The sequence below is a fragment of the Monodelphis domestica genome, chromosome 4 (assembly GCF_027887165.1).
Source record: "Monodelphis domestica isolate mMonDom1 chromosome 4, mMonDom1.pri, whole genome shotgun sequence".
NCBI lineage: Eukaryota > Metazoa > Chordata > Mammalia > Didelphimorphia > Didelphidae > Monodelphis > Monodelphis domestica.
Window position 1 is genome coordinate 174,216,528 of NC_077230.1, and position 14,581 is coordinate 174,231,108.

The following is a 14,581-nucleotide window of genomic DNA, read 5'->3' on the forward strand; positions in this document are numbered from 1 at the left end:
TCCAGACTAACTACAGAGAGGTACATGATGAGGTTTTCTGCAAACTGAGTAGTTGTTTGACCAGAGCAGGTCTCTCCAACCAAATTATAAAGAAGTTGAAATCTGCATCTTCACCAATAAAGTATTCCAGTTTTGAAATAAGTTGAATAGTATATATCTTTATAGAAGCCCACCATTTTGTGAGGCAAAAAAAGTTAGGTTTGGGGGAGGGGAAATATAAATGTTTCATAAAACTATGCAACATTCCATATGCTATAAATATTATAAAGTTATCTTAATTTCTTTATTTTTCACAATATCCCTTTTCCCTTCCAAAAAGATACTCCAAAATTTTATGCTCAGTATTCATGAGGAAGATTGTTGTGCCATATATTACATGCAGACTATGTACATACAAAACAAGAACTTTAAAATAAACAATTATATCTTGCATTTAGTCATTTTTCCAAGTTATGGGTTTTAATAGTATGATTTTATCTCCTAATACCTTAACATTTCACAAAAATTATGACATAAACTTTATTTAATTTTTACTTAATTCTTTTATTTTAATTTTACTGTTAAATCTAAAGTCTCCCATGTTGATTTAGGTCATAGTGCCATCATGTGGTTGTTTCATCTCAGTCATTTATGTCTATTTTTTATTTAAATCAATTTAAGCTCTCTAGTTGAATAAAGCTCATGAATTTGAATGCTGTTAAAAATGAAACACTAATTATAGCATTGATTGAAGTTAGCCCTTCAGTGTTCACTCTCATTATACAAGATAATTTCCTTACCATACCCACTTAACCTGTTTGATCCTGATGTATACTATTCAACCATTTGAAGTCAGAAGATCTAGGTTCAGATTCCAGCTCTGCTACTTGGCCTTTTCTATTCCAGCTCTAGAATCCAAGGTCTGGTTGAACTTGTATAGTGAAATAAAATATTATATTTTATCAGAAAAAGGAATAAAAGAAATATTCACTTATTTTATAAATTATTTTATTAAAAATTCATTTATTTCTATCTTGAATCCTTTTATAATTTTTCTATTTTTTCATTGATAAATGTTGATTTTTACAACAGTGATAAACTTCTTCCCATTATATTTAATATGGAAGATAATAAATCTGTCATCTTATTTCTGAATTTTGAACCATGATTTCTTTATCTTTACATGTGAATTAACACCAACTCCTGTTTTTACATATGCAAAATATAAAAAGAACAAGAGTGGAATTCTCTTTTTAAAATGTTTCTTATGATACAAAATTCAGTGTGAGCTAGTCTACCTTGAACTCCATCCAAATATGGATGGTGTGGTTTCCCAAGTCCTAAAAAGACTTCATAATATAAAAAACATCATCACTTCATGGTGGGCCTCAGAGAAAACTTGCCAACCTGATCTTGCCTTTAAAATAACTGAAATGTGTGTACTGTTTATTGATAAATTGATTGCTTGGCAATTGGTTATCAAAATAGTCAAAATAACTGAACTGGCCTCAAAGTGGTTGCTATGGTGACATTTAAAAATAGCCCTTGTGAATATAGTCTCAGCCACAGAGAAATGAGAAAAATGCAAAAATAGTACAATGATTATTAGTGGCTTCTTACCTTTGAATTGGCAAGAAGTGTTATTAGCATTGTAGTCCATGGTGATAAATTTTTCTTCTGTACACTGTGTTCCTTGACTGCACCTTACTTTATTCAGCATGCTCATTATGTGTACTATTCTGACCAATTGTGTGTTTATGACCATGAGTAACCCTCCGGACTGGACAAAGAATGTAGAGTAAGTAAAAAATATATTATTATCAATAATCTTTTATGTTTTAAAATGTGCTTTTGGCATCTTATTGACCTCATCATCCCACTTCTATAAGAATTTGTTGTTGCTTTTACTTTCAATGAGAAATACTAAAACTGTGACATTATTTAGGCACTGCTAATTTAATAGGATCCTAGATCAATAGCTGTAAGGGATTTCAGAGGACATCTAAATGTAACCCCTCTATTTTACCAACAAGGAAACTGAGGCCTGGGGGAGTTAAATCACTTGTGAAAGGTCACACAAATATTAACCCTGAGTTCTGACTCCACAGCCAATACTTTTTTTTGTACCCTGCTGTGGATCAGTGGCAGGAATGCAGAAGTGAGCAGAGAAAAGAAAGGGAGGAAATTCTGTCATGCTATCAGCAAGTTAAGTAAATCATAGATTTATCCCTGGGTACTTGTGACCCTTTGTTCATAAAGACTGCAAGGTTCAATGGAAAGAATGTGGGTCAAATCTGCTCCTAACCACCTGGCTATCTTGGACAAGTTCACTTGGTCTCTTAGATGATCTCCAAGTTCCCTTCCACCTTTAAGTTTCTGATCCTATGATATCCTCATTGTCTTTATAAGGACCATTGGGGATGCATAAGAAGGAATATACATACTCTACATTAAAACAATACCGAATCTCTTTCTATATTGTTTCTTCTGATTCCGAAAATAGATTTGTATTTTCCTAAAAGAAGAAAAAATTTCATGATTCTGGAAGTCATGAATGGTGCATTGTTTTATGTTGATATGAATATTTCATTTGTCCAAATAAAAATTATTATTCATTAAATAAATATATTTACCTGGCCTCAAGTTCAGTAAGTCCTTTGGAATTTAGTGATGACATCGTCTCTCTCCATGATTCAAAAAGAAAAATTCAGATGATCCATGTGAAAATTTACATTCATTTCTTAAGTTTTTAACCTCTCATTCCTGATTTATAACTCAAAAGCTTCCATATCTTCATCCCTTTCTCCTTCCCTCTGATGTTGAATGATGATTTCTTCTTTCTATCATCTTTATTCTTTCTCTGTCTTCCTTCATTAAAAGTATGCTTAGGTAAGCCCTATCTTGAGAAGATCTCCATTTGATACACTTAAGCCAACATAGTATCATATCTGTTAAAGCAAGAAGATATCCTTGATATCATTTAAGACAACCTTCTCATTTACCTCCTGTTCACTGCTCAGAGCAGTCTATATTCATCTCCATTAGCATACTGCCTTCTCATTTCTTAGCCTCCTGGCTCTTGGCTTCTGATCCCACTGCTCTGTTAAAACTGTTCTTTCAATGCTATTGGCCAAGATCCAGTACCCTTTTCCTAAACTTCTTCTTTGACTTTTCTGCAATATTTTATATTACTAACCAACCTTTTATTTTTTTATGTTCTTTCTTCTTTGGCACCTTTGATTTTTCTTGATTCTCTTCCTACTTGTCTAATCTCTCTTTACTCTTCATTACTGTTTCATCTTCCTCTTCCCTTTTAAATGAGGATATCCTCCAGTCCTCTGATCTAAGTTCTCTTCTCATTTTTTTCTACATTCTAAGACATGTCAATCTAAGGCATTCACTTGGCTTCAAGTGTCACCTTTTGCAGATGATCCCAATATTTATATATCTAGTTCTAATCTCTCCCTTGAATTCCAGTCTCACATTTCTAAGTGCCTGATAAATACCTGCATTTGGATATCTGGCTTTAAACTCAGTATGTCCAAAATTAAGCTCAAAATTTCCCCTCTAAAACTTGCTTCTCCCAACTTTCTCTATTGATACTATCACTATCTTTCCAGTCATTTGGGATGAAAAACCCAGTAATCTTTGGCTCTATCTCTCTGTCCACTATCATATCCAAGCAGGCTAATCCTGCTCTTGCATATGCCCATAATGCTGAGTCCACAATTTTATAACTTTCCATATGCCCCCTCTTTTCCATTCTCAACCAATTGCCTCATATCTAGACTTTTTAAGGGCCCTCCTAACTAGTATCCCTGATTCTCATGTCTACCCTCTCTAATGCATCCTTCACACCCCTGTAAAGGGGGTCCTTCACCCATTACTCGTCTTGGTGCATAATGAATTTATCCTGCACCAGCTCAAACACTTATTTCTGGTAGGATAGCGCAAATGCCTTAGGCTGATATTTCAGATTCTTCATAGTCTGGTTCCAACTGTGCTTCCCAGTCATTATTTTCCACAAGAATAAGGCCCCATATCTGCAGGAAATACAATCTAAAAACTACTATGAATGGCTGAAACCGTAGATACAAGTGAATGATGGTGTATGTGCTCTCTCCCCTCACCCCTTCTATGAATTCCCTTCCACAAATGGAAAAAAATAACCTTAAATAAAGAACCTTCCAAAAGAAAGCGGAAATGCCACATGGAGAGAAGACCTTTGCTACATTCTACCCAGCCAGCCTTCAGCCAGCATGTCTGTCTTCCATCTGTAGGCAGGTATTGTTATCTGCCCCCAGCTTCCATGTACAGTTCCCTTCCTCTCTACTGCCTTCCCCTGAAATTTGAGGTTGACTGGGGCAATTGAAAGTGTGCAAAGTGAAACAGCAGATAAGAAATGTACTGCTCTTCTCCTACATGCACCGTGCTCCAGTCAGACCAGACTCCTCACTATTTTGGTATCTTCACCTCCTCTCTTCAACCATTGTGCTTTCATGCAGCCCATATCTATTCTGGAACTCACTACTCTGTGTCTCTACCCATTGAAATCCTTGGCTTCCTTCAAGGCCTGTTTAGTTGCTACTTCCATAAAAATTTGACACTTAAAAATCCTTTCTCCCTCCTTGAATTTCTTGTTACGAGTCCATACCTCTTCTTTTGCTCTTATCCTTCAGTATCTTGTTATCACACATTATTTTTCCCTCTCTTGTTTCCCTGAGCCCAGAAACTGTGCTTTTCTTCCCCCTTTACATTTCTTGCATCAAACCCAGTGCCTAACACAGAGTAAACAATAAATGGTTGCCAAATTGAATGGAAGCCTTTGTTAAAAGATATTCTGTCATGTTATCCTATCAATGTTTAATCCTCTCTTGGCTATTTTCCTTCAGGTACACATTCACAGGAATTTATACTTTTGAATCACTTATAAAAATTCTTGCAAGGGGCTTCTGTTTAGAAGGATTCACTTTTCTTCGGGACCCCTGGAACTGGCTTGATTTCACTGTCATTACTTTTGCGTAAGTGTTTTTTATCATTTTTCAGAGTGGGAGGGTAAACCATTGGTGGATGCCAATACCATAGACTGCCTTTAAGCTTACTCCATTTACCAGAGTAAGCATTTACCTTAACTACCAATAAAAAGGTGGATTATTTCATTTTCTCCTCTACCTTCCATATCAGAATATAGAGAGAGAGGGAAAGAGAGAGTAGGAAATCAAGACTGACCATATGATTTTCTATCATTCACTTAAACCTTATACTGTTAGATGAAAAGGAGTATTTCCTAGATCTTTTCATCTAATTAAAATGACTATTTTGATTTATAATTACCAAATGGCCAAATCCAATACCCTAAAATCAAAAACAATTACAATGGACAACAATGCTATTTTCTTTTCCTAAAAATCAGAAATACCTATTATCATCTGAAGGTAAACATTGAAAAGGTCTCAATAAAAGACCGACACAAACTAAACTTTTCCAAAATTCTGAATAACTCTGGTTTAATTCTACAGGTATGTAACAGAATTTGTAAACCTAGGCAATGTTTCAGCTCTTCGAACTTTCAGAGTCTTGAGAGCTTTGAAAACTATTTCTGTAATCCCAGGTAAGAAGTTGACTGGTGTAAGGTGGTAGGCCCCTTGTATCTCCAGCCGTTTCTTGTGTGCTGTCATTGTGTTTGTGTGTGAACTCCCCTATACAGATATGTGACAGAGTTTGTGGACCTGGGCAATGTCTCAGCGTTGAGAACATTCAGAGTTCTCCGAGCATTGAAAACTATTTCGGTCATTCCAGGTGAGAGCCAGGTTAAACACCGAGGCTGACTTTAGTTGCATTGAATTTGATATCACAGCTTTTCAGCATAAGCCGTGTTGCTTGTTACCTGTTACATAGACATATAAAAAAAGCAGGAATAAAGACATCAGATTTTAACTTGATGTGATTCTTTGCTTTTTTAATATAAGCTTTCTTTTCTTTTCTAAATCAGCCTTTGAGTTTAACACATCTTTGCATGAGGCATTTGCAATATATAGCCTATTTGGTTTGCATCTGATGACATCAAGCTTTCCTTTTTTACATAGAAACCAAACTATGAGGCTTTCGTACTGATGCAAATGTGGCCATTTACTGCAGGCACTTAGGGCTCAGATGCCATCATAATTGCAGATTTAATGAAATGATGAAAAATAGCATGGGTGTTGCATGGGCCTCAATTTTCAGATGTCTCCCTCCTCCAAACCTGGCATGTAGTATACATTAAAATGTAATCTCATCTCACTTTCATCACTTTAATGTTTCATACTATTGTAGTCACAAGAATTTCTCTAAAATCAGCTAAGAGTTTTGGGAGTGAGGTATCTGCAAATAAAAGCAAACTGTTTACAGAGGGTTGATGTATAAGCATGAATAACAAATTCACATTTTGCTGTAAGAAGAAATGTTTAGAAATATGCAATTTCCATTTCCATTTCTAATTTTTCAGTGAACATAGACAATTCAGCTATTCATTCATCTTCACAAGCTAGCAGGCTTTTCATGGAAACATTACTCAGTCACAGACATTGAACTAATATAGTTGGCATTATGCATGAAACTTTATTTTGCAGGACAAGCTCATGATATTTTTCTATGTTTAGAAGCTTCTGAATAGCATAATTAAGACCTTTTCTCTTTTTGTTTTTTTTCTTCTCATAGGATTAAAGACTATTGTGGGAGCTCTGATCCAATCAGTGAAGAAACTTTCTGATGTCATGATCCTGACTGTATTTTGCCTGAGTGTATTTGCACTCATTGGGCTCCAGCTGTTCATGGGCAACCTGAGGAATAAATGTTTGCAATGGCCCCCAGATAACTCTACCTTTGAAATAAACATTACTTCCTACTTTAATAGCTCATGGGATGGAAATGGTACCTATTATAATAAGACAGTGAGCATGTTTAACTGGGATGACTACATTGAGGACAGAAGTAAGACATTCTGTTTTTAAATTTACTAAGTTGTTTATTGGTGGAAATTTTCTAGACCCATATAAAACTTGTTTCTGTTGTGATGTAAGCTAAAGGATTAAAAACTGTAAGCAAAATTAATGGGAAAATAGAAATGACAAGGGCTAGCCTAGGAGACAAGAAGACCTGGATTTTGTTCCCTACTGTGACACATAACAATCTCTAGTATTCTAGTCAAGTAAATTGACAAAACAAGTTCTTAATCTGAAGTGGTAGAGAGAGTTTTCTCACTTTTTGAGTTCCATCAGTGATAAAATCACAGATCTGGTCTAAAAAAAGAAATGAAAAATATCAAGATATATTATCCATTCTCATTCTTTTATCATTTATATTTTATTTGATTCCTTATGTTACAGCATATTTATGTCCACCATGAGGTTCTACAATACCCTTTCAGTAGCTCACAATTTCAGTTCTTCAGAGACTCTTCTCTTCCATGATTTATCACATTATAACTTCATCCAAAAAATGGCATTGAAAAGACAAGTTTTAAAATTGTTTCTACATGTAACTGAAAAAATAAAAATAATTTAAAAAAAAGAAAAGATGGATCTTTGTTCAGGGAGCAGCTTTGGATCATTAAAACAACTATACAGCAGTATGAAATCAATCCAATTTACAATATCCCTTCTGTATAATTCTGGGCCCAATTAATTATCTATCCATAATGTTTGTCCAAATTATTCAAGCATTAAACTGATTGAGTTTGACATATATATGTATGTATTCTATATTTATTCATTCACTTATTTCTTTATTTCATTATTTTATTTGTGGGTCAGTTCTACAGATATCAAAACTGCATATCATAGTCTAGATAAAGGGCATTCTTCATTTACTTGTTCTTTCCCTATATTGATAGTCCAAACTATTTTGAATGACTTTGAAGTTCCCTTAGGGAGCTCTTCAGTATTTAGGACAACATGCAGTGAGCACAGTTGCATGCTAGAGACAGTATAAAAGGTATCATTGAAGAAGTGTATGACTGGGAAAGCAATCAAGAGGTAAGAAATGGACAGTCCACATGTATCCACATAATTTCAAGAGATCTACTGAAAGGCCCCAACTTGTTGAATGGATCCCATATACAGGATTTATGAGAAGATATGGGCAAATTTTCATAGGATAAAAAAGTATTCCCTGAGAGGGCATTAATGTTTGTGTGTTTTGTTGAAAGGACGACCCATTTTGTTGAAATCATAGTTCTAGCAAAGTATCTGGCTTCCAGAATTGTCAATGATCTCATTGCTAAATTGAATGACCATTTCTCAGTCAACGTTCTGCTTTCTGCAGTCTTAGATGCCACCACCACTCCCATCTCCCTGATAAACTATCCTCCCCCTGTTTTCCTGACACTATTCTTTTTCGGTCCTGCTATATTTCTGACCTCAGTCATAATTACTGGACTAATTCATGTCCTACTCTCATGTGAGTATCTCTCAAGACTTTCTCTTGGTTTTTCTAGTCTTCCATTCTCTCCTTCCTCTTTCTTGGTAATATCATCAACTTCTATGGGTTCTATAATCTCTCAGCAGATAAAACTAAAATTTTATATGCATTCTGAGTTTCTCATCTAAGCTACAGCCTAGCAATATCAGTTTCCTGATAGACATCTCTATCCAAATTAAACTTGTCCAAAATGGAACTCATTGTTACCTCATCCATCTCCTTTCCAAATTTTGCTGTGTTTGTTGAAGTCATCACAATGTTTCTCTCCTAATTTGAATCATGGAAATCATTCTCAACTCTATACTCTCTGACCCCCAGCAGCCATCAACATCCATTCATTTACCAAATTTTAATTCTTCCTCTGTCTCTCAAACTGTCCCACTTCTCTTTACTCAGTCATTACTGCAGTCCACACCCTCATGATTTCTACCTTGATCTAGTATCATAATCTCTTCATTGTTTTTCAGCTTTTGCTCTCTAATCTATCCTCCAAATACCTTTAAAAATAATCTTCCTAAATCATGTTTGTCACTTAACTACTCACAAATCTTTAGTATTTCCCTACTTCTTGAATAAAATACAACTTCTGTGTCTTAGCATTAAAAGGGTTTCACCGTCTGACTATAGTTTGCCTTTCAATCAAACAATCAAGAAACTTTCATGAAGCAAAGGCTATGTGCCAGGTACTAAATGCTGGGGATACAAAGTTAGAAACTAAGTGGCTTTTGACCTAATGGAACTTATAGCCTAAGCAAGAGAGGAGATACCATGCACATATATAGATGTATGTAGGATCAATTAGAGGGGATGGAAGCAGCAGCTACAAGATCAGGAAAAGCTTCATGGAGAAGATAGAATTTGTGGAACTTGAGATACATTTTAAAGGAAACTGGAGATTTTGAAAGTGAAATTGAGGAAAGATTCTATATTAGGCATGGATAATAGCCAATGAAAAGGCATAGAAAGCCATGTGGATGAGGAACAGTGAAAAGGTCAGCTTGACTGAACTGAAATGAAGTAATATTTAATAAAACTGAAATGGTAGATTGGAGTCAGGTTGAGAAGGGCTTTAAATTTTAACTATAAAGTTCATATTTCATCCTAGAACAATAGGGAGTCACTGAAGTTTATTGAGGATAAAAGCAATATAATCATACTTACTCTTTTTTTTTTTAAAAAACCCTTACCTTCCGTCTTGGAGTCAATACTGTGTATTGGCTCCAAGGCAGAAGAGTGGTAAGGGCTAGGCAATGGGGGTCAAGTGACTTGCCCAGGGTCACCCAGCTGGGAAGTGGCTGAGGCCAGCTTTGAACCTAGGATGTCCCATCTCTAGGACTGGTTCTCAATCCACTGAGCTACCCAGCTGCCCCCTAATCATACTTACTCTTGAGGAAAATCACATTGATAGCTAGATGCCACATGTATTAGAATCAAGAGTGACTTGAAGCAAAGAGACCAGTTAGAAGACCATTGTAATAGTTCAGGTAAGAAATGATGGACAAGTGAGGACATGAACTTGGGTGCTGTCTGTGGGAGTTGAAAGAATAGAGTATTGGCAAGAGATGTAGAAATAAAAACTATAATATTTGACAACCAGTTTGATAGGTTGGGTTAGACAGAAGGATGTCAGGAATATGAATGGAACTGGTGATTGTGAGAAAGGTGATATCTTCAAAAGAAATAGGAAAATGTGAAGGGGTGGGTTTAGAGGTAAGAATCATGACCTCTTTTGGACGTGTTGAGTTCAGGATGTCTATTGAGTTTGAAAGCCCTACTAGGCAGTTGGATATGTGGGATTGGAACTCAATAGAGAGTTGAAGGCTGGATATATAGAGTTAAGAATCATTCTGTGTAATTTTTTTTTCCATTTTTATCCATCAATCCATAATAAATCCATTGGAACTAACAATATCACCAAGAGAGAATATATATTAGGAAAAAATACGAGGACCCAGGACAGAACTTTGGAGTATACCTACACTTGCGTGGAACAAAATATGAATGATAATTTGAAGTAGGAACAATTAGACTAATAAGAGGAAAACTAAGAAAAACAGGGTAGTAAAAACTCAGAAAGGAGAGAGAGGGAAGTCCACAATGTCCTTTATATTAGTAGTGTCTTCCCTTTGTGATTAATTCTAATTTCTACTGCATATATCTCATTTATAAATAGTTGGTTGCATGCATTTAGACTGAAAGCAGGGATTTTTTTTTTGCCTTTCTTTGTGCCTAATACTACAGAGCCAGGCAGATAGAAAGTTATTTAATAAATTCTTGTTGATATGGAATTTGACAGAAAGATTGAGAAGAATGGAGATTGGAAAAATGGATTGGGAAGATCATCAGATTAAGCAATTAACAGGTCACTAGAGACATTGGACAAAGCAGCTTTCAATGAGAGATGAGATTGGAAGTCCGATTGTAAGGAGTTGAGACATGAGTAAGAGAAGAGAAAGTAGAAGGAAGGAAAACAGACATTACCCTCTAGGAATTTCATTGAGAAAGAGAGGGGGGATTTAGTATGATACCTTGAGGGGATAATAGAGTTTAAAAGCGGGGCATTTTTTAAGGATGAAGAAGACTTGACCAAGTTTATAGGTGTTGTTATCCTGTCATTTTAAAGATGAGAAAATTTAGGCCTAGGATGTTATTAACTCAATGACGGTCACACAGTTAATAAGCATTAGAGAAAGTATTTGGACCTAGATCCTCTGAATCCAGTCTGTGTTCTTTCCACTTAACATATTCCCTGCCTTAAAATTTTTTTATCTAAATTCTAGATATCATACAATTAGGTAACATGACAATTTTTTTTAACATGGCAAAAAAATCAATTTAGAACTACTTGGTTGATTAAATAATAATATGTATATGTCATCAAGATGATTTTTTCCTTTAACATTGGTATCTAAAGATTGAGGCACCATTATTATGGTAGTAAAATTTAAATTTCTGTATTGCTTATAAGACTGAGAACTCCAAATTCAATCTTTATTGTCAATTCTTGACACAGTTTTGAACAACTGGCCTCATTCTCTATTCTTCATATCTTATCCTTCATGAGTGTGTATGAGTAAAAGAGTTATAAGAAGGTATGGGAAGAGATTAAGTGGAAGACTTTCTTGTTAGACACACACTGTCACAAGAAAGAATGGTATTAATGTGAATACATTTCCCTTTAAAACCGATTTGCACTTTCCCTGCCATTGTTATACCTTTATCTGCTTTTATTTCACTGCATCTATCTGTCAAAATTATTTCTTTGGCTCACACCCAATCATGGTCTTAGCTCCTCTGTGGCAGATAATCTTTAATATATTCAAGATTTTTTTGTAATGGAAATTACTATAAATTTATCATATATTCATTATAATTCTTCCTTGTCATCACATATGTCATCTCCATAATTTGCCATATAGGATCCCTCAGTAAGAAATTAAGCCTTTTAATTTTTTTTCTTTTTTTCCAGCCTATATCTATTAAATGTTAGCTTCTAATAATAGTTCCTTTTGGTATTATTCACTTAATCCAGAGCGTTGTCATATAACATGTTTCTACAACTATATCACTGGCAACTCATGAAGTCATATCACTCTCACAGCCTCACCACTGTTTCAGGAGTTAGAAAGATTTGTAAAGGTTATACTGGGAGAAATGAGATCCATTTTAGTAACAGTGGGATTTGCCTGAAGACTTCAAGGCCCAAAATAAGCCTTTTTATAAACCACCTGCTTTGAATAGACTTTAAATACTGTGAGTGTTATTTAACCTTAGTTCTGTCATAATTCATTTGCCCAGGGAGAGAGGATATAGAAAAAGTGTAAGAATTTTATGGCTTTGACCCATGGTTTTCCTATTCAGATTCCCTGAAAAGAAAATGCACCCTGGAAGTATATATCCAAAGAGAAGCATGTTTATCATTTCAAGTTGAAAAAGATCGATTTTCTACTTGTAATTTCATTAGAAGACAAATAATGAAAGAAATCTAATTAAAAACCTAACTACCCACTACTCATAGGAAACTAGGCTAAAATATGGTAAGGAGATGGGTGAATAAGGGAAGTGGCATGTTCAAATCTATGCAACCAGCTTTTAAAAAAAATGAAGTAATCTTTTTGTTGCATAAGTGGATTTTAATAGCACCAAGGCTTCCCCTCCCACTTTTAGAGCCAAGAAAAGGGCCTTGAATTAGTAGTTCTGTCCTATTTTGGGATTTTTTTCTTGACAGTTGTTTTTAGGAATAGTTTTAAGTTTAGCAACAAATATCCATTTGATGTGGTAAGATTTGTTTTAACACTGATCTTATAAAGTTTGGTTACCAATATTTTGACATTGTGATTCTGAATAAATTTAATCTTTATTAAATTAAATTTGATCTCTAATAAAAGTGGACATTTTTCCCAGCATCGTGTTCCTTTTCAATATTCCTACAGTCTTATTTTAAAAAGAAAAAAATTTTTCTGATGTTGAACAAATGAATACAATGGCTTAAATACTTTTAAGTTCAACAACTTTTTATTTCTTATTCCTTAAAATAGGTCATTTTTACATTTTGGAAGGGCAAAATGATGCATTGCTTTGTGGTAACAGCTCTGATGCAGGGTAAGAAATTCTTTCCTATTGTGTTTTGCCATTCTGTACCATCTGCTTAGAATAACCTCCTACTGCCTATCCACCAGGCCACCAATTCCTTCTCATTTAAAACTTCCTATAATTCCCCAAATGGATGGGCAGAGTATGAATTTGCACCCCCTTCAAACATCCACATCCATCAATTACTAAGTCTTACTCAGATCAAATCTATCAAATAAGTACGATGAAAAACAAAAAGGTAAAAACTAAAACTGGCTGTAAGAAGCAGACTGTTTCTGTTTGGGGTTCATGTGTAGAGAATTAGCTAGTGTTTTATCACATCATACTGGAATGTAACCTCCTGGAAGATACAGGCTGTGTCTTAGCTAGAATCTGTTTAGTGCACAGCGCATTATGGCTTATTAATAATAATTGCCTACATTGATGGGTATGTAAAGTTTGCAAAATGCTTTCCTTATAACAGTCCAGTTAAGGAGGTTATGGAAAGTTTTATTGTTCCCTTTCTCATAGATAAGGGCTCAGAATTTCAACGACTTTAGAGCTTGTTTTAAAATGTGGTCTTCTGACTCCATGCCCAATATTGGGTCAGGTAGTTAGTACAGTGTTTACAACTCTGAGTCTAGAGTCTGGAAGACCTGAGTTCAAATTTGACCTCAGAAATTAACTAGCTGTGTGACTGAGCAAGTCACTTATTTGCTGTCTGCTTCATTTTCCTCACCTGTAAAATGAAGATAATAATAGCACCTACCTCACAGGCTTGTTATGAGGACCAAATGAGAAAATAATGATAAAACTCATAGTACAATGCCTAGCACATTTTACTATATAAAATTATCATTATTAATAATAATAAGTGGAGGATGGAATATTTTCTATGAGGATAGGATTTTCATTTGGAAAGATTCTTTTCTTATAATTTAGCCCAATTCAATTTAACAAATATTTAATAATTCTTTTGGTATACAAGGCACTATACAAGATTCTGAACAATTCAGAGAAGAATGAGACAACACCCTTGTCACATGAAGCTTAAAAGTCAAATATAATAATTTTATACTCTTTATACAGAAATGTCTAATACTATAACATTTGCCAGGAGTGTGCAAGACTAACTCACATGTTCATGAGAGCCAATTGTTACATTTTCTGTGTGATAATTTAAACCTTTAAACCTGGCAAATGCTACAAATCAGAATTTGATTTGTTGTTTTATTGATGGTCTATAAAATGTTAATACAGATTAAACTTCAAAGTGTATCAGGTGCATTTTTATTTTTGGAGAGTCAGTTGTCAAACATTTATTAGCAAAATTACAAAAGATTTTAATTTGGCTTCTCTATAAAGAAGACAAGTAAGGAAGGAAACAGGTATTTGTCTAGAGCCTTTTATGTGTCATGCTAACTGTTTTACAGATATTATCTCATTTGATCTTCACAAAAACCTTAGGAGTTGACTTTTTTATTATCCCATTTTGCAGAGGAGGAGACAGAAGAAGGATGAATGAAAAATCAATATTGAGAATGTTTTCTGAAGGGAGACATTAGGGCAC

The 14,581-nt window shown here is 34.7% G+C and overlaps 1 protein-coding gene across 4 annotated transcripts in view; it reads left to right on the forward strand.

The window, feature by feature from the left end:
* Window positions 1–14,581, forward strand: part of LOC100016409 (sodium channel protein type 2 subunit alpha) — a 147,351-nt gene that overhangs the window by 46,803 nt on the left and 85,967 nt on the right. Inside the window, exons 4-8 of one of the 4 annotated variants that reach the window (XM_056797215.1) lie at window positions 1,697–1,777; window positions 4,872–5,000; window positions 5,687–5,778; window positions 6,679–6,951; window positions 12,978–13,041. In XM_056797215.1, coding sequence (XP_056653193.1) covers window positions 1,697–1,777; window positions 4,872–5,000; window positions 5,687–5,778; window positions 6,679–6,951; window positions 12,978–13,041 — 639 coding nt within the window. Of the gene's footprint in view, window positions 1–1,129; window positions 1,778–4,871; window positions 5,001–5,498; window positions 5,591–5,686; window positions 5,779–6,678; window positions 6,952–12,977; window positions 13,042–14,581 lie in introns of those variants that run through there. The other 3 variants (XM_001367160.3, XM_007494289.2, XM_056797213.1) reach the window with 3 other exon arrangements.